General features: G+C 35.3%; 1 protein-coding gene across 1 annotated transcript in view; it reads right to left on the bottom strand.

Moving 5' to 3' along the window:
- Positions 1 to 2,282: 2,282 nt before the first annotated feature.
- The window catches only part of LOC308222796 (adhesion G protein-coupled receptor A3-like), a gene marked incomplete at both ends in the record, with an annotated part of 288,746 nt that continues 268,903 nt past the window's right edge, over positions 2,283 to 22,125 (bottom strand). The window contains 2 exons of the mRNA XM_080621161.1: positions 2,283 to 3,504; positions 6,651 to 6,746. Of these exons, the coding sequence (XP_080477287.1) occupies positions 2,283 to 3,504; positions 6,651 to 6,746 (1,318 nt within the window). The remainder of the gene's footprint in view (positions 3,505 to 6,650; positions 6,747 to 22,125) is intronic.

Genomic DNA, 22,125 nt, shown 5'->3' with positions numbered 1-22,125 from the left:
TGAGTGAAAGTAATAGTAAAAGAGAACAATTATTAAACAGAAAATATTTCATTATGCAAACAGAAAAAAGACTGTATTTCAGTTTAGAGACAGTTCAAGCATATACAGCATATACATAATAAAGCTCAGGCTTTTTTTTTTTTTTTTTTTGTATTTTGCATTAGCTAAAGAAGCAGTCATGAAACTCTTGTATATTGGCTCAAAACTTGACAACCACCTAGTGCATTCTTCTTGCTTGCCTTTTAAAAATACACAATCTGAGATGGATACATTGCACTGCTGGAGTTTACAATATATATTTAAAATTTACAAAAATACAGAAAAACAAGATTTCTTGCACTCAGATACTGAGCATTAACCCTTTGAGTACTAATTCCCACCTGCAACACTGCAGAACACATTCATCTGACTTACATGTTTTTATAACATTCTAACAATTATAATTGTCATCTTTATGTACACTATTAGGAAATGAATTCCTACATATATATATATAAAAAAAAGGTACAGTCTAATAAACTGCTAATAACAGAAATAGTGGGCTGAAATATGGGATGATTTCTGCAACTATACACAGAGAATCACTGACTGATGATCTCTCAAGGGAATTTGCTATTTCTCTCTGCAGCAATGGAGCAATTGCATAAGCCTCTGTTAAGACCTGACAGCAAACTTTCTCATGTGGCCTTACAGAATTGTGCTTTTTCTCTTATTTATGGGTGCACTGCTCACTTCCCACTGTAGACATTTTTCTCTTAGCTCTATGCTCCTATTCAGTCTCTGCAATCCATTATTATTATGCACCCTTCCTACTTGAAAAAAGCAGTCTTATTTCATGTACAGATAATTATGATGCAGTTCTGTACTGTGAGTTGATGCTTTGTGTCCAGATGTTCATGAAAACATGAAAAAATTTCTTGCCAAGAGCCTTGTTAATCTATTAACAATGGCACTGACCTTGGAGTGCCCTACAATTCAGCAGAAATCATGAACATAAAGAACTTCTCTGAAGATCAAATTTGCATTAAAAGATGAAGACAATCTGAAATTTGCTAAGGGAGGAAATGGGTTTTCAGAAAGCAAGTGATGAAACTAATAGATGGAATCTAAGAAGGTGTGTTTTTGTAAAATGACTGAACTTTCTCTTTCCTGGCAATTCTGGACTACATGGATCATGTAACTAAATAGACAGTATCATATATACAGTGTCTCTGGATGAGAATAAGCTACTTGTAAGAAAATAACTGTAGTCCTCAAAGAGTTAATGATAAAACTGCTCTACCTTAACAGATGTGGAAAGGTTATTGTGAAACAGCTTACAGATTTGTTCAAAAGGCATACTTTACAAAGAAAGAAGTGTAAAACTTGTTGAGACAATTGCTATTACACCTCACAGTGTCACATACAATGAGTAGTGCATGCTCTGTAAAGACATTAGAGTGGACCCTTATCAAAGCTATCATATAACCTTATACAAAGGATTGTGCCACTTAAAACTAGTGCAGATTGATTTGTTTTTTCTTCTGTAGATTTATAATACTCTAGATTAATATCAATAGGGTTTTTCACAGCCTTGTACAACACTTTTTTTGTTCTTTTTTTTTAACACATGTAACACTAGAAAACAGCAAATGGTATATCCTGACATATGTCATGCAAAATACAACCAATACAGCACCATAGATGTAACAGAGATATTACCTAGCACTTCTCTCCCACAAGAAAAAGGACAGAACAGAGACTGTACATTACAGGACTTTACAGGCCGTATGCTACAGAAGATCTTTAGAGGCAGTATCACTTTTGTAGATCTAAAAAGCTGTAATTTTATAAAATCCTGTTTATCATTTCTACCATAGTCACTTCTGATTAAAATCCATAGCACAGTAATAATATTTTGCTACAAAAATAAATAAGTAAAAGTTTAGGATGCTGATATGTTTATAAAAAGTGTCTTAAGTTACTACAGAAGTGAAAACAACTAATGTAAAGGATGGATTTGTAAAAAAAATGTTGTTCTGTCTAACAAAAGGATATTGCCTCTCATATTCAGTTGTCTAGACTTTATTTTCTAATTATCTTTCACAATGATTTTACAACTTTTAAAAATATCATCAGTTCAAAGCTGTCACTATCTCTCTGAGACTCTTACAAAGAAAATGGAAATAAAGCTGGAAAAGCTGTACAATTTATTGATGAGCTACACAAATATGTCGTAGTTTGGAATAAAAACAATAATAATGATGGTTTATGGGGAAAAACACATTATGATGGCCCATGAACTACACAGTAGTTTCATTTTTCCAGGGGCCAGTTTTGATATTTCCTGTACTATCTGAGCTATATATCATGGCTTCATGCACATTTCCCTTGAGAATTCCATTGTGATTCGTCGTATTAAACGGCAATGACTGTGTCCGTGGATGCATTTCAAAATGAGCTGGATGGTGCACAGTGTCACTTTCTGGCATTTTAGCACAACTATATATTACAGTACTTGCATCGCTACTTTCTGGCTGGTTGACAGTAGGATACGGATCACTTTTTGAGCAGCAGGCCCGTCTGTGACCTGACTGGCTATCACGCGTACTGTGGGGACTGTCTGTATGTGAGCTGTGGATGCTGCCATCAATACTTGAAGGAATGTGATAGGCGTATTCTCTTTCACCTGCAGACCTATGCTGACTGAAATAACGTGGCTTAGTTCTGCTTTTCAGACATCTATGAATGTGCATATTGGGTCTGAAGCTCCCCTCGTTGTGGACATGAATGTGAGCTTCGTCATCAAGTAGCTGATCACAGTGCATTTTTGCACAGCATGGTGTCACAGGCGAAAGGCAGTTAACATGATTTTGAACTGCTTGTAGGTTAGTAAGTTTGCAGTGGCTAGGTGCTGGATGATTAAATACACCTGATTTGTTGGGACATGGTGATTCCTGAAGACAAGGTGCGTGAACTTGAGTGTCACCATTGACATTAACCTTTGGGCGCACATTGACCTGGACAGAGTAGGTGTTTCTTCTAGATGGGCAACAGGACCACCAGCAATGCCACACATCATCTCGTTTTGCACAGTGATGGATCAGGATGAAAAGCCCCAAGGTCACACAGAAGGCTCCGTAAAGACAGCTAAATATCATATCCAAGAAATGACCTTGAGATACTGCAAGTGCTCCAAAGGTCCAAGTGGCAGTAAAGAGGAACAAAGTGAATGCTGCGGCTCGAAGCTGAGCCTTAAATGAATGCTCATTTTCCAATAAGGAAGAAGAAATCATGGAGCAAGTTGACTGGGGAATGGAAACAGCGTCTGTAATATGACCATGGCCCACCTCAGTACTTGGCATTCTCTGCGGATCTTCTGTCTTTTCCTTTAACTCATACTTGCGTTCAGGATGGCGCTTCAGTTGCACGTATGTGCAGAGAAAGTAAACACAGGTGACTAGCACAATGAATGCTACTGGCCCATAAAAAGCACCAAGACTAGGCTCCCATGCCATCCAGCAACTGAAAACAACAAAAAAAGCGAGTCAAGAACAAGTTATAGCCCACATGAGATGTGACGGACAACTGACTGATGTGAAATTGGGCTGACTAACTTATATGATTTAACAGTGTCTCAGAAGTTCGTATATGTTCACTGTGGAGGCAGCAAATGTGTCTTTAATATCAATTAAGCTGAGGCATCATTTCATATTTTTTAATAGAATAAAATGTCTAGTATAATTTACGGGATATTAAAGGCAAAAATTTCCCAGAAATGTAGGTCAGTTCAGAATCTAGAATTGCAGTGAAGTGTAAGACCATTTATGTCAACCTTTTTTTCTACTATTAAAAATGTCAGTGCTAATACTTTGATTAAAAAGCAAATGAAGCATAGTTCATACAATCTGTGTGAGCAATAGAAATGTACAGATTTCAGTGGTTTGTATCAATAAACACTGATAGAAACTCTTAAGCCTGTTCTTACAGGATTTTCTTGTTGCCAAAGTAGAGAACAGTCCGAGTAATAAGAGAGACTGAAAAAATGCTTCCAGTCACTGCTTTCTGCAGTGAGTGGACCCAAAAGATATATGCCATTTCTGAATTCTGCACTGTTTCTGAAATTCCTGAGAGTTAATTCACATCAATTTGAATGTCTGCAGAAAAAATTATGGAAACTGATGGTCTCCTTGGGATACATTGGTAGCATAGTATTATTGTAGCATGGATCATTATTTGCTAGGCTTTAAATAATATAACTGTTTTAGACCAGCTTAAAGTAGTTTACAGGCCACTATGAGCTGAATAAGCCTCAGTCAGCTGCATAATTTAGTAGCAGTCTAACAGGACTGTCCTGAAGATGAATGATCTAATCAAATAAACATGGGAGAAGAAAACACTTCTGGCTAATGGAATCCCAGATGGAAACTCGGAGAACTTGGGTCAAGGGGAGAAGGAATATTAGCCTTGTTTTTACTCTTCTCTATGATCTGCTTTTAGCCACGGCTGCTGACAGGGAACTGAGCTGGCAATATAATAAGCTAGTACAGCTGTTATGAGGTTCTTATACTCTAAATATTGCATGGATTTCTGGAAAGAGGAATTAGTTATTTATCTGTCAGACTAAAACAAGAAGTAATGGGCTTAAACTGTAGCAAGAAAGATTTAAATCAGATTTTTCAGATAATTCCCTGGCTGTTAGGACAATTAGGATAATAAGCTGTTGAAAAAAAGTTTGGTCTATCCATTATCAGAGCATTTAAAGCACCTCAGATACAATAACTGTCAGGAATGGTTTGAATATAGCTAATTTCCCACTGGGTCATGAAGACAGACCAGGTGAACTGTCATGATCCATTCCATTCTAAAAGTGACACTGTGACACCTTATACTCATTTAGGCATGTGCAATTTGTTACGGTCCACCCGGTGAGGAACCTTCTGATATCACATTGTCAAGCCAGGAATCATCTACAATTTAGTATAAAAAAGGCAGAATGAATTTTTCTCCGAGGCTGAGAACATCTCAGCTAAAAAGTGGCAGTCCCACTGGGTATTTATCACAAGCAACTGCAGGATTACTACTTTAAATTGTTAAAATCTGAACCTTAAACAAAAGCATATACATATTTATTAATCAGCTTAGAGGCACTCCAAGGAGTATGTATTTTGCTGTCAGACATGCACATGAAAATATTCTCTGAAAGATATTTTTGAAAAAGTAGGTAAGTTACCACCTATATTTAACTGGATAAGCAAAGAGCATAAAGTTACATGAATACTCAAAGTACAATAGAATAATACGTATTTGATGCAAAGTGGAGAATGGAATGCTCCCCAGTGGAACAGTCTCTTGGGATGCTCTTATTTCAAGTGGAATCTCATTGTGGATAACTTAAAAATCTGTTCCATAAAAACAAAGTTAAAGTTTGTGCATCTATATTTACTGTACTAATACTATTAAAAATTAATAAGGCATATAACTGACTCTGCTGTTGTTGAATTAGAAGCTATCTTTTTACTCAGTTTTTCAACCATCCTTCACCTCTGCCTTGTTTTCTGTACAGACTGTGGTACAAGGTATTGATTTGCTATGATTAACATGATTAAAGAAATATAACCTCTGTAACTGTGCCAAAATGAAAGATGTCTCATTTATGAGCATTTATTAACATAAATAATTGAGTCTTTTAATATACTGTTGATTATAAGTGATTGTCTAATTGGATAAGTTTGAACAAATTGAATTGGGCCTTAGGCAGAGCAGTTAGCCATGGTATGTACTGATTTATTATCGGAATTTAAATTTCAATTACCTTTACGGAACCAAATGCTCACTTACAAAGCATTCTCCTTTCTTTCCACTTTCCTTACCCAGAGCATAACTGGTTTCAAATGTATTACAATAGATGTTGAAAGCAGTAACTAAGAGTGATGTGCTTCAGAGTAGGAGTGCTGGCAAAGTACTAATATCTTTACACAGAATGTATTTAACTTTGCAGTCTGATATACTTTCGGCTATGCTTTTATGGAAAGACTTATTGTACTTTATTGGTATCTCATGTTTCATGCCAAGAATTAATAACAATGTGATGCCTGGACAATCTGTAGAGGTGTTCTGAGTACTTACACACTAGTACCCCACAAGGCTATGTCAGGATTGCAAGACACTCTGACACTCTGACTGGAAGATTTCCAGATGGTGAAAATGCAAAATAATTGTTTTTAAGGGAGGGAAGGGGATGGAGGAGGTGGGGAAGGGATTTTTACTTGTCCTTTTTTTCATATAATTATTTATAAATTACCTAAAGTCACCTGAAGGGTATCAGTTCAAGGTAGATAATTCAAAGTATATAATTAATTAGTAGCTGCATTAAATATGATATCCATTAGATATTTTTTAATATTCTTTCACTTGTTCAGATGTAAATGAAGAGAAATTCTGTAAATGAAAAGTGATTCTGTTGAAAGTAATGGAGTCAAATTGGTACAGGTGAAGCAGCAAACCCCAGATTAAGACATTGCTCTTTCATAGCTATTATTTAGTAGAATTTCATAACAAATGTCATCTCAAATGGCATGTCTGTACCCTTCATAAAGTCAGTTACATTTGTCAGCATAGGAAAAAACAACATTTTCCTTAAAAGTTTTATGATGATAGCTTATACTTACTATGGTGCATTGCCTTCAATCCCATAATTATTGATATTGGTTGCTGCTGTAATCCCACATATAATAAAAGGAACTCCACCACTGATCAGGTAAAATCTGTTGAGAGATAATAACTGATATTTTAATTTACCTGACCTTTAGTCAAATAATGCTTTTAAAGTAATGGTAGCTTCTTGAAGTATTTTGTGTACACAATATTGCACGAACATTAAACATGTCCCTAAAAACAGAAAAGCAAAGAATGAAGCATTGTCATGATAAACACTGTACTTTATGGAGCAAACAGCAGAAAGCTTAATATTCAATATTTATACGGACCTGCCTTTACCATCTCTTATGTCTTTAGTAAATATAGTTACTATTGCAGTCATACGATATGGTATGCAGGGATACAGACACTTCTCAATCACTGCTATTACATTGTCCATCAAGACTAAGAGGAACCTGATAATGTGTGGGGGGCATTCTGATCAGAATCTGGCAACTGGTTTTCTATAATGTGTTATAAACATTGAGAAATTTTACAGTCATTGCAAAGCAGGATTTTTACAGAAACAGAGTAAGATTAAATAAATCAGCATTTAAATCAAACCCAGATTTAGTGTTAGAATTTCTTAACCTCACTTCCCCACCTCCTCCTGAAGCAGAATTAGAGGCCAGGCCTCGGAAAATTTCATGTCAACATTTATAGTCAATCTTTGTCCTAATGGTCTAAGCTGTAACAGAGAAGAGAAAATCACCCTCCATATTCATCAAAAAGCCCTTCCAATTTTATAACTTCAAAGTCATTAAGTATATATTTTTTTCTTCAAACTTGGCTTATTCTGTAGAGCTCAACAAATTCCAGTGAACAAGCTGCCTCCTCACAAAATCCGCTCATTCACTGCAGTTTAATGATTGTACATATCTTTTGACTTGAGCATGTTGAATAAGCTAGCTTAATAGCATATTATTATTTTTAACAAAGACATATTCAATGACATTTTTGAAATTCAGGAAATTACTAGGGTAAGCAATGAGGCATAAGAAAGTTAATCCCAATTTATCTAAGAGATAGTAAGGAGCAGAAAAATAGGAATACAGAAGCACGCATAGGAAACCGCACTTCAAAATCATCTGAAGTAGTTACATCATAGAATTTACCTACAATGCAACCTATAATTTCATTTTTTGCAGTGCTGCCACTTTTCACAGATTTGATACATGCATTTAAGTCACATCCTTATCTAAAGCCTCAGACAAGCCAGTATTTGGGTGTTAGATAATCTACTTCATATCTCACACTTTCAGAAGTCTGAAAATAGTTCAGCAGGCTGTAGTGTTCAGCAGAACACTACAACAGTGGCATCAGATGTTCTGAAAGCACTTAGCTACCCAGTGCTTCACTAATTCGGCAAAATCAACCAAATTTCTGTCCTGTCTCATAGCTAAGAGAAAGAAATACATTCTAGAAATTACATATGGTGAAGTCAATGGTTTCAGCATACCTGAGGTGCACTGTACTTATATCCAGCACAGCACAATGCCTGCTCGGTCTCAGCAAGAAAGGAATGGGATTAAAACAGAACAAACAGAAAATATAATCAAAGAAATGGAAGTTAAATTGTAAGAGCAGGAGTGCATGCTCTTGCCAATTTGTGTGAGCTCATGGATACCTTCAACAGCATATAAAAAAGAAAAAAAACCCAACACTGGAATGTCACCAAAGAGAAGAAACATTGTTCAAGAAGATCCATATACATGTTAGTTGTGAAGTAGAAAATTTTAAATTAAGAAATTTAGACCAGTCTTTCCAAACATTAGTTTCTATGCAATCATCAGTTTTTATCAATTTCTCCTTTTTCACCCAGATGATATGTTTAGGACAAATAATTTTGAAGAAAAAGCTGGAGCAGAATTGATACGGCATAAATAAGAAGTGAAGAAAATGCAAATAAATAGCTATGCTTCATACTTCTACAAAACCAAGAGAATCAAAGTGCTTTACAACAATTAATTTAGCCTCACAGCCCCCTGTATGGTTGATAAACATTATTATCCCTGCTATACAGATGAGAAAACAAGCAGGGAGAGATTAAGTGTTCAAGGTCATGCAAAAAATCTGTTTCAGAATGAAACTTAATTCCTGTCCTATGTTTAAATACAAGGCATTTCTCTGTTACTGTAAATGAAGGGACTGGACAAATTATGGCATCCAGGAGTTCATCTCCAAGCCCAAGAAACATGATTGCATCTCTGTGAGTACAAGCAGGAGCAAGAAGAATATAATCTTATCTGAAGGATCCCCTCGTAAGTGGTTCCCCCCTAGTATTCACTAATCCTTTCCAATGACTGCCTGTTACTTCCTATAAAGCCTGACTTGTGGAGGAGGAGCCTGTGGGCGCTATTCCCTGTGCAGCTCTAATACTAGCATAGAATCATAGAATCATAGTGTAGTTAGGGTTGGAAAGGACCTGGTACTTCATACAGTACTGCCTGGGCAAGTACACAGAGCAGATTTTCCAGACCTTTTGCTGTCTTTCAGCCATACAAAAGCAAAAGAAAGAGGCAATGCTCTTGTCCAGTAATGCTCATTCACAGAACAATACAATAAACCAACACTGGAAGGATGAACCTTGTACACTGAGCAAGTTAATGTTTTTCAACCATCTCCTCTCTCTTCCCTGCCCCCCCACCCCCCAAGATATTTTCTTATTTTGAAAATAATGATCAAACTTTTCCCTACACTGTTTACCTAACTTACATTTACTACTTCTTCTCATAACTATCTTTTGATTTTAAAGCCTTAAAGGTCTATATCCTTTCATTAAGTAACCAGCTTTTGTTGTCCAATAACCTTTTCTACTTCTGAATTAATTTTCTTACTTTTCTCATTAAGCCAGTGCACTTACTCCTCTTCACAAAAGAACATGCAGTAACCCAGGATCCAGAGCCAATTTCATCTAATTGTGTTACTTTTCTACCATTCAAGAACACGAACAGTGATACTCAGACTACCAGTAATGAAACTCTGTAGCAGTAGGAAGAAGCCTGCTCTGACAGATATGAGTAATGGAGCCCCCTAACGCAGAAGGCTTGGCTGTACCCAAGACAGCCGTGCAAGCAAATCTTTAAAAACTGAGAAACCACAGGAAGAAATTTTTTTTTTTTTTTTCAGCTGAAATTTGATCTTGACAAGCAGTTAATGTATATAATGCTCTAAAATTACAGGAAAACTAAACTATCTGTGGGATGATTTGGGGCTTTGAAATGATTGCCAAGCTGTTGATTCAATAGCCCTTGGGAAGTTTTTAAAATCTGCACATTGTTGTTCCTGGCCACCCAGGGATGCCCTGATCATTACGAGCAGGCTTTCACATCAGCATATATTTATTTACTGAAGCTCATTCTATCCCATCTCCACTAATATTGTTATCTAAGCTAATTAGATTAAAGCTAGCCTGGTAGGCCTCAGCATGCTGCACTTGCACTGCAGCCACAGTGCAGACAACACCTACAGCCTGAAAACCAGGCTACAAAGATACGCTCAAATGATGTGCAGTAATTTGCAGGGGGAGGGAGGAATCATGCTCATTGAACATTAGAGGGAACTCCTAAGTTCCTGCTGCAGCTGCTTGAGTCTAGTATGCACAAGAGTTTTTACTACATGCACTGACATAAACACAAAAACACCCAACAGAGCAGCAGACACAGCTTGAGGTAATGTTCCTCTGTTGACACCATGGCTTACTGTTTTCTAGCTTCCTTTCCGCAAGAACTCCTCTTGGAAGGTAAACCCTACCACAAAGTACTAGGAGCTATATAGCCAACCTGATAGAAACAGGGTAATGTTAGCAAGAATGACTGCAATAGCCTGCAGGCAGCATCCATTCTGCTAACTTAACATGCAGTATATTCTTCTAAGTTAATTTCCATAAATATTACTCAGTAAGTCAGCAAGTAAAAGGAGAGTTCTACTCAGTGATGAATTTCTTGCATGAGTGTCTGGCTATTCTCTAGCACAAAATTGTTTCCAGATTAAGAACCTTGACTCTGGAATGAATTCTTCTGAAAAGGACCAGACCTTGGCTTTGTGGGTGTAATGCAAGACTGATTTTAAGATTTTTCTGCAGGGGTTGGCAGAATGGCAGTGATTTATCAGGAAGTGATTTAATATCTTCAAATAGTCAATTGCAGACATTACTTGATTAAAATGTATGTATATTTAAAAGCATTCCTCTCTGCATGCACAAGTCTAGAAAGTTACATGTTAGATATCGAAAGATACAAGTGAAACATTAATTTATTTCCTTTTCCTCAGTACAAAAAAAGATTCATTTATTTAGCTCTACATACTGTTAGGGCACTGTTCATATAGGAGGAGATGTCAATCTATTAGCTGCTTGCAAAATAAAAATTAAAATTAAAGAGGAGTCACAGCAAGATGATTTTCTCTTTATTTTTCCTTGAGCTGGGATTTAATTTTAGCATCTTCGTGAAAATAATCCATATAGAAAATGGTCATTAACTTCTGAGCTAACCAGATGCCACAGTTCAAGTACCCAGCAGGCAGCAGATAAGTAGCTGCTCTATAGAAAGCTGAATTTATGAGCCTGATTTTCAAATTATTCTTCCTGAATCTTTCATGCATCACATCGTTTCGTGGTCCTTCTTCCTGCGAATTTTGAAGAAAAAAGAAGACTTTGTAGAAATGATGGTGCTTTTGAAAATATTCTTTTCATCTGAGAAAAAAAAAATTGTCATTTCGAATCCTATGCCCAGATCATCTTGACTTATGAACATATTTACAAATAAGATGTTAATTTTTCTTCACGGCCTTGCTGAAGAGAAATAAGTATTTCTTAAGTGCTTATTCCCTGTTTGTAAAGTAGAATATAAACACAGAGAATACACTAAAAGGTGGGGGGGAAATAATCTACTAATAATGCTAAAATAAACTTTAATATTGCAAGTCAAACTCTGAAAGGTAAATAATACCAGAATTAAGAGTTGTGTGAAAACTCTATTTAGCACCTTTATGTGACAATATTGTTATTCTTTCTGTCTGCTCACAGTCCTTTTTTTCGTTCTGTAAGACCATTCATTCAGTATGGAAGGGATTTCATTCATTCAGAATGGAAGGAACACAGATCACTGGGCCGGTAGTTGCTAATTTTTATATATATTCCTTCTTTCTAGATCTTATTGCAAATTAATAGCCTCAGAAATATTAATTAATTATTCATCATGATGTCTTTGTGAGAATATGTATAATTTCCAAGTAGAGGCAGAGACTAAACCACAGAGAGATGAAGGACAAAACCAGTAAAAAAAGCCTCTGCAAATTTGTTTGCTCAGCTTAAGATGTCCAGGCCTCCATTTGACAAAACTGGACTCAAATTTTTTATTAAAATTGGCCATGAGACAGAAGTTCTAAATACTTCACTGCATCTGCCTTTAAAGACTCATATGGGATCCTGGGCAGTAAAATGGAAGAATGTCACTGTCAGAAGATAGGAAACATCACCTATCAAATGGCCTCAAAACCACTTGCTTTTCTCATGCGAGCCCACTGCACTAGATATTCATAATGATCTTCTGTCTGTCTCAGGTGATGTCTCATGCACTGCCAACTAGAAAGTGTGAGAGTTTAGGCTCTGCTTATGGACGAAGCCAAGAGGATGTGCAGAAGCTATTTCTACTCATTTGGTTAACATCCTTCATGGCTAGTGTAGGCATTATGTCTAATTTTGTGTTTTGCAGGAATTTACAGCCTGGCAGTACAGTTGCAGTTTGCTTTTTTGCTTTACCATGACCCTGTAAGACAGTCTGAGCCAGCATAGAGGACATGGAAAAATAGAATTCAAGAACTCAAAAAATATTTAGTGAAAGTTCAGAAGAAAGAGAAGGGGTTTCATTTATATAGAGATAACCGTATTATCTCTTGGTGAGCTAGACCAACTGGAATAGCCATTGTATCTAAGGAGCAAGAAAGCAAGAGACACCTTGTCCTTTTTTTTTTCCATTTTATTGGAGAATGCTTTGGGGGCCATTTGAAATCAGAGAAATATGATTCTTGCAGTGCATTCCATGCTGCAGTTTAGCTCTATTGACTTTTAGTCTTGCTCAGACTTAAGGAATAAATAACTTCAGTCATTCAGTCAGGTTAAGGAGGTAGTCATGCTGAATGTACTTCTGAAGGAAATAAGTAAAACATTAAGCAACATGTTGGTGAAAGAGAAAATACATTTTTTTTTTTTTTATTTCTTAAATATTCTATCTATATTTTTTAAGGTTTAAAACAAGCATGGAGCTCAGGGAGAGATACTGTTTATATTAATACTTGGAGAGAAATAATAGAAGGAGAAATAAAACTCATGCTTTGAGTATTTTCTATTTGCACAACCATTTTATCCCTAGGGAACACAACAGGCCCTTCAATTCTGTTTCCACACTTAGTTTCTGGTAGTAAAATGGCTGAAACTCTTGTTCAGAGCAATTCATTGCTACTTCATTTTTCCAGGCATTTGACTACTCTAGCATAGAGCTGTTAGCTGAAATTATTCTGCAGTTCCAGCCTACTGAATCAAACACAACTGCATCACCAAGCACTGCAGTACACCTTTAGAAAGCCAATTACCATCAGGATGTACTTTCAAAGGGGAGAAAAGAACCATTAACCTATCAACCCTCATCAAGACAAGCAACAGCCTATATATGAGAATGCCATTTTATCTAATATGAAAGTGAAATGAAAAGTAAAGCATGCAAAGATAGCAATAATACGTGTTGTACCCTTATATTGTCACATATTTAATACTCAATTCACATTATATTAGTATCATGGTTTACGACTGTCAGTATCACCTTGAATTTTAAATAGAAAATATGGATTTCTTTGGTTTTACTTGATGTATTATTTCATAAAGCCTGCCAAAGGAACCAAATGAAATGAGTAGCAGAAGGAGATTTATTTTAATTTGGATCAACTGTGAAAGTCACTGACAGAGGGGTCTGGTCTATGTTCTATGACTAAATTTTGAAATCCTGTTTTGAAAAGGAGTTTATGTGAGTCCCTTATGGCAGTCATCAAAACCAACTCCCTGAATCTCCCTGTGTTTCATGTATTGTTGAGTTTGACAATTACTTGCTTTGTGCAACATTTTTTTTTCAAGAATTGCAGTAATTTATAAAATTTTAAATGCACCAGTCAGGTTCTTGTTTTAGAACTTTTACATCACCTGAAATTACACTCTTTTCAGTTTTCAATTTTCAGAGGAGGAGAACCTTTGGAGTTATTTATTTAACTACTTGGTATATTTTTGGATAAAAAATGAAATTTATTTGTAGTATTAAAAGAGATATTCTAAGACTTTTTTATTATGAACTATATTGTCATTAGAACTGAATAATTTTGATTGCATGAGTTTCACAGGTAATACGTGAAACTGTCCATTTTCTAGAGAATAATAGTCTTAGTTTCATTTTCTGATAACTTTCACCGTACATGCACAGAATGATTCAGAAGGCATTAGTGACCATGCAACTGATGTAATGAAGATAGGGACTTTACTTGTAGACCCAGGTGGCTTATTCTTAGATTTGCTCAGCTGAGTATTTAAGACAGATGTGTGCAAAAAGACAATGAAAAGAGAATACAGGAACTCCTGGGAAATATATTGAGGGAGGACACATTAATTCTGTTCTCCTAAATTAATGTATTCGTTTTCCCTTTTCTCTTATATAAATCAATGATTGTATATGAAGGGCAAAATCTTTGCTGACAGTGCCAAAGGGAGCTGAAAATGTTTAGGAGAAAGAGAAAAATGCAAGAAATACTTCAGAGATGTGAATTTCCACAAAAACTACTTTGTTAATTTGCACAGTCTTATGCAAGCCTCGTACCTTTTGATGCAATATTAAGTCCCTGTTCCAGAGGGCAGGTGATAAAGAATCTCAGCTTTCTCTACTGAACTTTTATGTGGGCACAGAAACAATGGAAATTGATTTCCTACAGATGTTTTCTTATGATTGTCTTTGGTGCCTAAAAAGGTACAAGGTCCTCTAGAGATCTTTCCCCATCTGTCTATCACTTTAGCTTTCCCATATGTTGAGATATTTATCTTTGTTATTCACTTGCCCATCTAGTCACATGAAAATTACAGGAGCTTAATGATCTCTATCAATCCCAAGTTGACTAGCCAAGTTATTAGACAAGGAAAGGCTCAATGGCAGCCACACACCTAAATAAACTGTTTCTTTAAGGAGATCATAATGTAAATAAGAATAAATTTCCATTTTTGTCATTATAGATAATTACAAGCAAAACGTGGAAGATCTGAGCTTTAATTGTTCAAAAACTAGCAGAGGAACAGGAATCTTAAATTCATTGTTTAAAAAAATATCCTGCTTTTTTTTATAATACTACCACAATTCTTACATTAGTTTACTGATTACTGAATGATGAATGTTGGTGTTACTACTTGCAGAGAGAAAATAATAGCAAGAAAGCATGGCTCCAACAAGTTAAAAAGCAATTTTATCTCTCTGCTGGTCCTGAAACATTTTAAGCATCTTATAAAGCGTGTTTGATACAGGCCATTAAAATAATGTTTTTAGGAAATATAACATTGCCCCATGAAATCTGCAATTTCTGCCAAAAAACCCTGCCTTTCTTCAATGAAAATGAAAATTACAGCTTCAAACATAATTGTATATAAAACTGCTGAATGCATCAGCTGGTTTCTGTCAGTAACAGTGATTAGGTGGTCACTATTATACAGAGTACTCTCAGAAATACTTAAAATTATACATGTTCTGGCCAACATATTTTGTGCAATATACATATTTTTAATATTAAATGGGTCAGTATTTAATATATTCACGTCCTTAATAAAGTGCTTTCTTATGAAGTCTACAGAACAATGGTAAATTTCATCTCTTTACCCAGTTTTTGTCAGCATATCCTATGCATGTTCTTAAATGATACCCAGCTGCCATACTCAAGACATATTATACTCTCTGTGGATAGTTAATACATGGAGGTAACTTTATTGGCTTTTAATTAGTAAAACTTCAAAGTATTAAAGCATTCTTACTGTTTCTGAGGGTTTTACCAATAAGGTAATAAACACCTCATCTTCAAAATATTATTAATACATCCCCAAAATTAAACAGATTTAGTATTTCAGGCTTCTGCATCTCTGGTTTTACAATTATGTGCTAATCACAATTTACTTCTACCTTCCATCTATTTAGGTAATTGGATTTAGTTTTTATATTCATATTTTATAAATTTTATATGTTATTTATTTTTATTTTTTATAGACCTAAAATCTAATCACACAGCTAGAGCAAGATGTATCCTCAGGCAAAGTGAGAGGACAAACAGTCTTGTTTAAGACATGAAGAAACCACACACTAAATAAAAATAATATCATTTTGATTATTAAATCTTCTTGGTCTACGAGAAGTATTCAGCCACAGACCCAGAGGGCCATTTAAAATCGAAAAGCAGTTATGTGGAAGATCCATGGAAACCACGAAACCCTTCTATTGAATCTTTCCAGCTACCAAGCTTTTGTCATTGACAAATCAAACCCACATTTTTAAAGAAAAGATGAAACAGTTTCCTGAAAGGAATTGTTTCTGATGTAAAAAGCATACAAGCAGGTTTTGAATTTCTCTACAGTCCATATTCAGTGCACAGTAAAGGAAGGGACTCTGTGCTTTATTTTGGTTCCCATTTTGAAATATTTTGATTAATTTTTTGAATAGTTCCAGTGCTTTTTAGGGCTTGCCACAGGTCACAAATTAAGAAGAAGCATCCCTGAAAATTAAAAAAAAACACCCCAAACCCCTCAAATATCAAAGACATGTTTTTCATTCACAAAGGATACTGCTTTCAATTGTAAAATAAAACATAAAGAAACACTTTCAGGTGAAGTCAGTGCAAGGCACAGATGCACCACAGATATCATCCTAAGATACACCCTAAATGACTTGACATAATGATCCTGCAGGCGCTACATTTTGCTTTATTTCTCAAGACTGCACGACTTAAATTTTTCAATCTAAAAAAAAAAAGTATTATGTGTAAGATGTCTGCCTAAGTTAAACATGGGGCTTCTTTTTTTTTTTTTTTTTATATTTCTGTCCTCATATTGTCTTTGTTCACAAACACTTGCTGAGAAAAAATACCTCTGTTCTTACAAAGAGCAGCTGAACAGACTAGAGTGCCTGACTCAAGAATTCACTTGCACTCCACAAAGACCAGAGTTACAGAAAATTTATGCACCAGAAATTTAAAATGTGAAGCTGCAAAATATAGCTCAAGTAAAACCCCCAAACTATTCAGATGAAACATGTCAAATTTTTTTCCAACCAGGTATTTTCCTGAATATCTATTACCTAATCACTTGTAAATATTGACTTTGATTTCCTTTTCAGAATAAGAAGACATATGAAAATGTTGTCATCTCCCATTAATAATAATACAATTTTACAGCTGGCCATATTTGGAACATGTATCTGTAGCATACACAACCACTACTTACACCTCAATGGATTCATACTGAAAAAAACAGAAATACAAAACCTATTACTTTGATTAATTGTGAATAACTGCTGTTCTGGGTAATTTGGTGGTATTCCAATGTTTTTTTAAAGCACATTTTATTACTTCCTGTCATTTTCCACTTAGGAATCCTTAGTAATGACAGTTTAATTTTCATGTATTTCAGTACTGTAGTATATTCCTCAGTTTTGCTATTTTGAAAGAAAACTGCATTTCCTTTTTTTTTTTTTTTTTTTTTTTGGCTTTACTATTAGCGGGATCAAGTAATTTTAAACCCATGTAGCAATAATCAATGTATTTGGATGTTTTTCTAGAACAATAATTAACAGCCTAGGCTACAGCCTTTACATTTCTTACATTTCATGGTTTTGGTCCATTCAAGATGAAAGCTAGAAGGAAACAGAACTAGGATGGGAGGAAGAAATAAGATCCCTGGAGATTTTAAAAACTAGATGAGGCAATGAGCTAACTCTTAAGTTGGATCTTTGAGTGAAGAGTTACACTAGATGACTTACAGATGTTTCCACCAAACTTACTATTTTTTTGATTCTATGATTAACTTACTATTCACTGTTATCTTTTCAATCATAAGAGGGTCCATCCACACTAGCTGTCAATGATGAGAGAAGGGCTCTTTAAACCTACTGCTCTTCTAGTTTATAACATTCTGTAAATTGAAACATATGCACTACTCAGAGTAGACTTGATTCACAGGTAAGTGACCATAACTTGAAAATTCCTGAAGTTAGAAGAATATCTGTCTGCAGCCAGACTTCTTTAGAAGAGTACAGTGCATTATTAAAATGTAACTGAGCCAGGACATGATTGAGGTCAGAAAGACACCCACTTCTCATCACATCAACAATGCCTGCAGCTCTGAATGCAGCCAAGAACAGTTGCAACAAAAGAAAAAATTATGCTATGTATAAAATCTATTACTGTATCAGGTAAGTTGCACATCCATCACTTACACAAGCGATCCTACTGGCTTTGGTCAAGCTCCATGTGAGTGAAGATGCCGACTTGCATGATTTTGTACTAAACAAGTGCACTCTTCTTTTGCAGAAATTAATCTGTACTCTAAAGAATCTTAGTGAAGTTTCATCCTTACAGCTTGCAAAAATAGAATCATAGAATAGTTAGGGTTGGAAAAGCTTACTTTTGGTTTCACAGAGAAAATCTTGTATTAGGATTTAGGCAATGTTATCCACTTCTACAATCTCCAATTTATCAGATATCCATGTAGCAAAGAACTTAAAATCTTGCCAAGTAAGTCTTACTAAATGTAACAAGCAGCAGTGAAGCATGAAAGCATGATGGAAGTAACTTTCCCTCTTGGTTTTAGACTTTTGGCTTCTTTCTGGAACACCTTCTCCTTCACATTCCTTTGGATGTAATTCAATATGCTAATCCAGAGTAGCAAAAAGCCTTCTCTTTTAATACTACACATAAAAGAATGATTACGGATTACTCTGCTATTAATTTATAGAAAAACTGTATTTAATTAATAACTTGACTCCATGGGGATTTAGATTTATTGATAAAAATTCAGGTTGACATTTTTTCCTTAATTCACCCTATTGAAAAGTAAGAAACAAAGGTACAATTGCATGAGTTCATGAGTATCAATCTTGATTTTCAGTTTTAATACTGAGGTTTTTTGCTGTTGTCAGTTTTAGTCTAACTAAGTTGAGCTACGGAAAATATTATATATATGATGATGGCATGAACATTTGCTTTTTCCTGTTGTTTAAAAACTGACATACACAGAAATCTATTTTTGGTGATCCCTATCCCAGACTTTAACCAGCAGCAAAAACAAAGCTCTTCCATCATATATAAAAAGGTCAAAGAGTAGGTTTCTAAAAAATCACAGCGTTTCTTGGAGCACTCAGCCAGAAGTGATCATGAAACGCTGAAAGAAAAGGACAAGCAGAGATAGAGGAGAGTTATCTTTATAAATAATAATTGAGAAACATTAATTAAAAGCTAGAAATTACATGCTATTTCCAGGACGTTACTGTGTTAGTAATGCAGAAAACATGAGATCTGAAAAGGTATGACTAGCAGTTATTGCCATCTTCACAAAACCATAAGAACATCTCATGCTCAACTTTCCAGGTCAAAAGGCTGCCTATCTTTGCCTAGCTTTGCTATGATAATTGTTATCAGATTTGGCAATGCCACAACCACAAAAATTTTTGTCTCTAGTTGGAAAAAAACATCTTAAATGCATGAAGAGGGAATATAGCTAATTGTTTGCTTATTCAATGGAAGGCTAAGAGTCTGTATAAGTAGACAAGTTTAATGTCATTCTTGTATGAGACAATAACAAGATATGTTATGCCACATTAAATAGTCCAAAATGTCTTACATATGAATTATAATCAGCATAGGGTAGCTATTCTGAAAACAACAGTGGTAGTAATTTGCCCATTATTCCTGTTCCTTATCTTTCTGATTCATGCAAACGAGTTTTATTGACATTAGGAATCCCAGGAATCCAATTCCAAAGTAGTATGCATAAATATTTCTCGGAAATGAACTCTGCCTGTATGTGTATTTTTGTTCTGGAGATGTCTGTAAACTCATGTAATATGAAGAAAAAGCAAGATCCTATGACTGACCACCCATGAGTCACATAGTTAGCAAATATCACAAATTCAGGGACCTTCTATAATCAACCTATAAAACTAATGACCACAAAAGTAAAAGACTAGCAGATAAACTAAGGCAATAAATATATCTGAAGAAATTATCTGATAAGAGAATTATAGGCATACATTTGCGGATAATGTTGTTGGTGAACTACATATATAAACTGATGTAACTACTTGTAGTAAGCATAGCTACCAGTCAAAGCATATTGAACAGGGAAATACTTCTTACATTTCATACATTTTCCACAAAAATCACATGTAGGAAATGTGAAGGATTTGAAGGAAAATATCTGAAATCTCCAATTTCTTGGCATTGCTTATAAATACTGAGAAGCAAACACAAATGATCTTCAGTAATCATAGTTTTCCTACCACATAATCAATAGATAATAACTAGGTACCTTTCAAAATCAATAGATAAATAAGTCAGGTATCTTGTGGGCTCAGGTTTTCTTTCACAGAAAACCCAAGCCAATGTTCACTTTCAGATAAACTGTTAAAATCTTGAATTATTCCCTGAATACCAAGTATGATCCAATAATAATGATATCACCTCGTTATCTGAGTACTCAATCTGTATAGGCACAAAGTTTAATCTGAACATTCTACTTTCTAAGATTAAATATTAAATATTTAAATTATTTTAATCTGTATCATTAAAATTCCAGGGAATTTACTGAATTTTATTTAAAAGTAGCAATAAGCAATAATTTCCATCTATGAATAAAAATCTTCCTGTGATTAATTATGAGTAACTCCCAGTGATTCAGTGAAAACCCATTGTCAGTGTGGATGTTCCACAGCAGAAGCTGGCCTAATTTTTTGTTGTGTTTTATATAGTAACATGGTACCTGAATAAAAATACCTGGAGGATCAGCAGCCAGTTTCTACAAGACTCATAACATTTCCAAATACTGAAGGCATATTTGGAACGTATTAGTTTCAAAGTGTCATCTGTCAGAATTTGCTTGCATAATGAAACACAAAAATTTCTCACAAGACCAACAAGGCTGTAGGAATTCAGCAGTAAATAAAGGTCTGAAAAATGAGAATACTGTTAAGAAAAATGCTTCTTTTAAGAATAACAGAATTGTAGGGTGGGAATGAACATCAAGAGGTCATCCAATCCATTCAAAAGCTCTGAGGCAGGGTCACATTAAAAGCCTATCATGACTGGCTTGGCTTTATCTAATCTGTGTTAACAAATTGCTTATGACAGTTTCCACAGCCTCCTAGGTAACTCATTTTAGTTGTCAGCTCGTCTCATAGTTTAAAATCTTTTTCTAATATCAACCTATTTACCCTTTACTGCAACCTAAACTTTTTTATTATCCTGTCTTCGACAATTTCAGAGAATGTTTTTACTAATGCATTTTAAACCTCAAATGAATGTTATTAACACTCCTAACTAGCAGTAAGGGTCCACAACTTTCAATTGATTTGAGTTAATGTATTCCTTCTTTTTTCATGTTTACAACTACCATTGCAAATAAGGAGTTAAAACTTTTGTTAAAAAAGTTTAGGATAAGGGTTTCAAGCAAAATCGTATGAGTCCAGAAAGTCAAGCTCTAAACAGAATAGGAAATACCAGTATTTTTCTGATGGTACTGACAGATATACTTTTTTTCCTTTCCCATCCTTTCAAATGTGGAACCTCTTAAAGGGATGTGTCTCACCACCAGGGAGGTGATTTAGAATCCCATTAAGAAATATCAGGTATAAGGTTTAAACTGAAATCACAGAAGATAGATAAGAACTGTTAAAATATGTAATAAATTTTTTACCTAACTTAGAATCATAGAATAGTTAGAGTTCAAAAGGACCTTAAGATCATCTAGTTCCAACCCCTCTGCCATGGGCAGGGACACCTCACACTAAACCATGTCACCCAAGGCTCTGTCCAACCTGGCCTTGAACACCGTCAGGGATGGAGCATTCACAACCTCCCTGGGCAACCCATTCCAGTGCCTCATTACCCTTACAGTAAAGAACTTCCTCCTCATATCCAATATAAACTTCCCCTGTTTAAGTTTGAACCCGTTACCCCTTGTCCTGTCACTACAGTCCCTGATGAATAGTCCATCCCCAGCAACGTTATAGGCCCCCTTCAGATACTGGAAGGCTGCTATGAGGTCTCCATGCAGCCTTCTCTTCTCCAGGCTGAACAGCCCCAACTTTCTCAGCCTGTCTCCATATGGGAGGTGCTCCACTCCCCTGATCATCCTCGTGGCCCTCCTCTGCACTTGTTCCAACAGTTCCA

This window comes from Psittacula echo (genome assembly GCF_963264785.1).
Source record: "Psittacula echo genome assembly, chromosome: 6".
In the NCBI taxonomy this organism is placed as follows: Eukaryota; Metazoa; Chordata; class Aves; order Psittaciformes; family Psittacidae; genus Psittacula; species Psittacula echo.
This window is presented reverse-complemented; position numbering and strand designations above follow the sequence as displayed.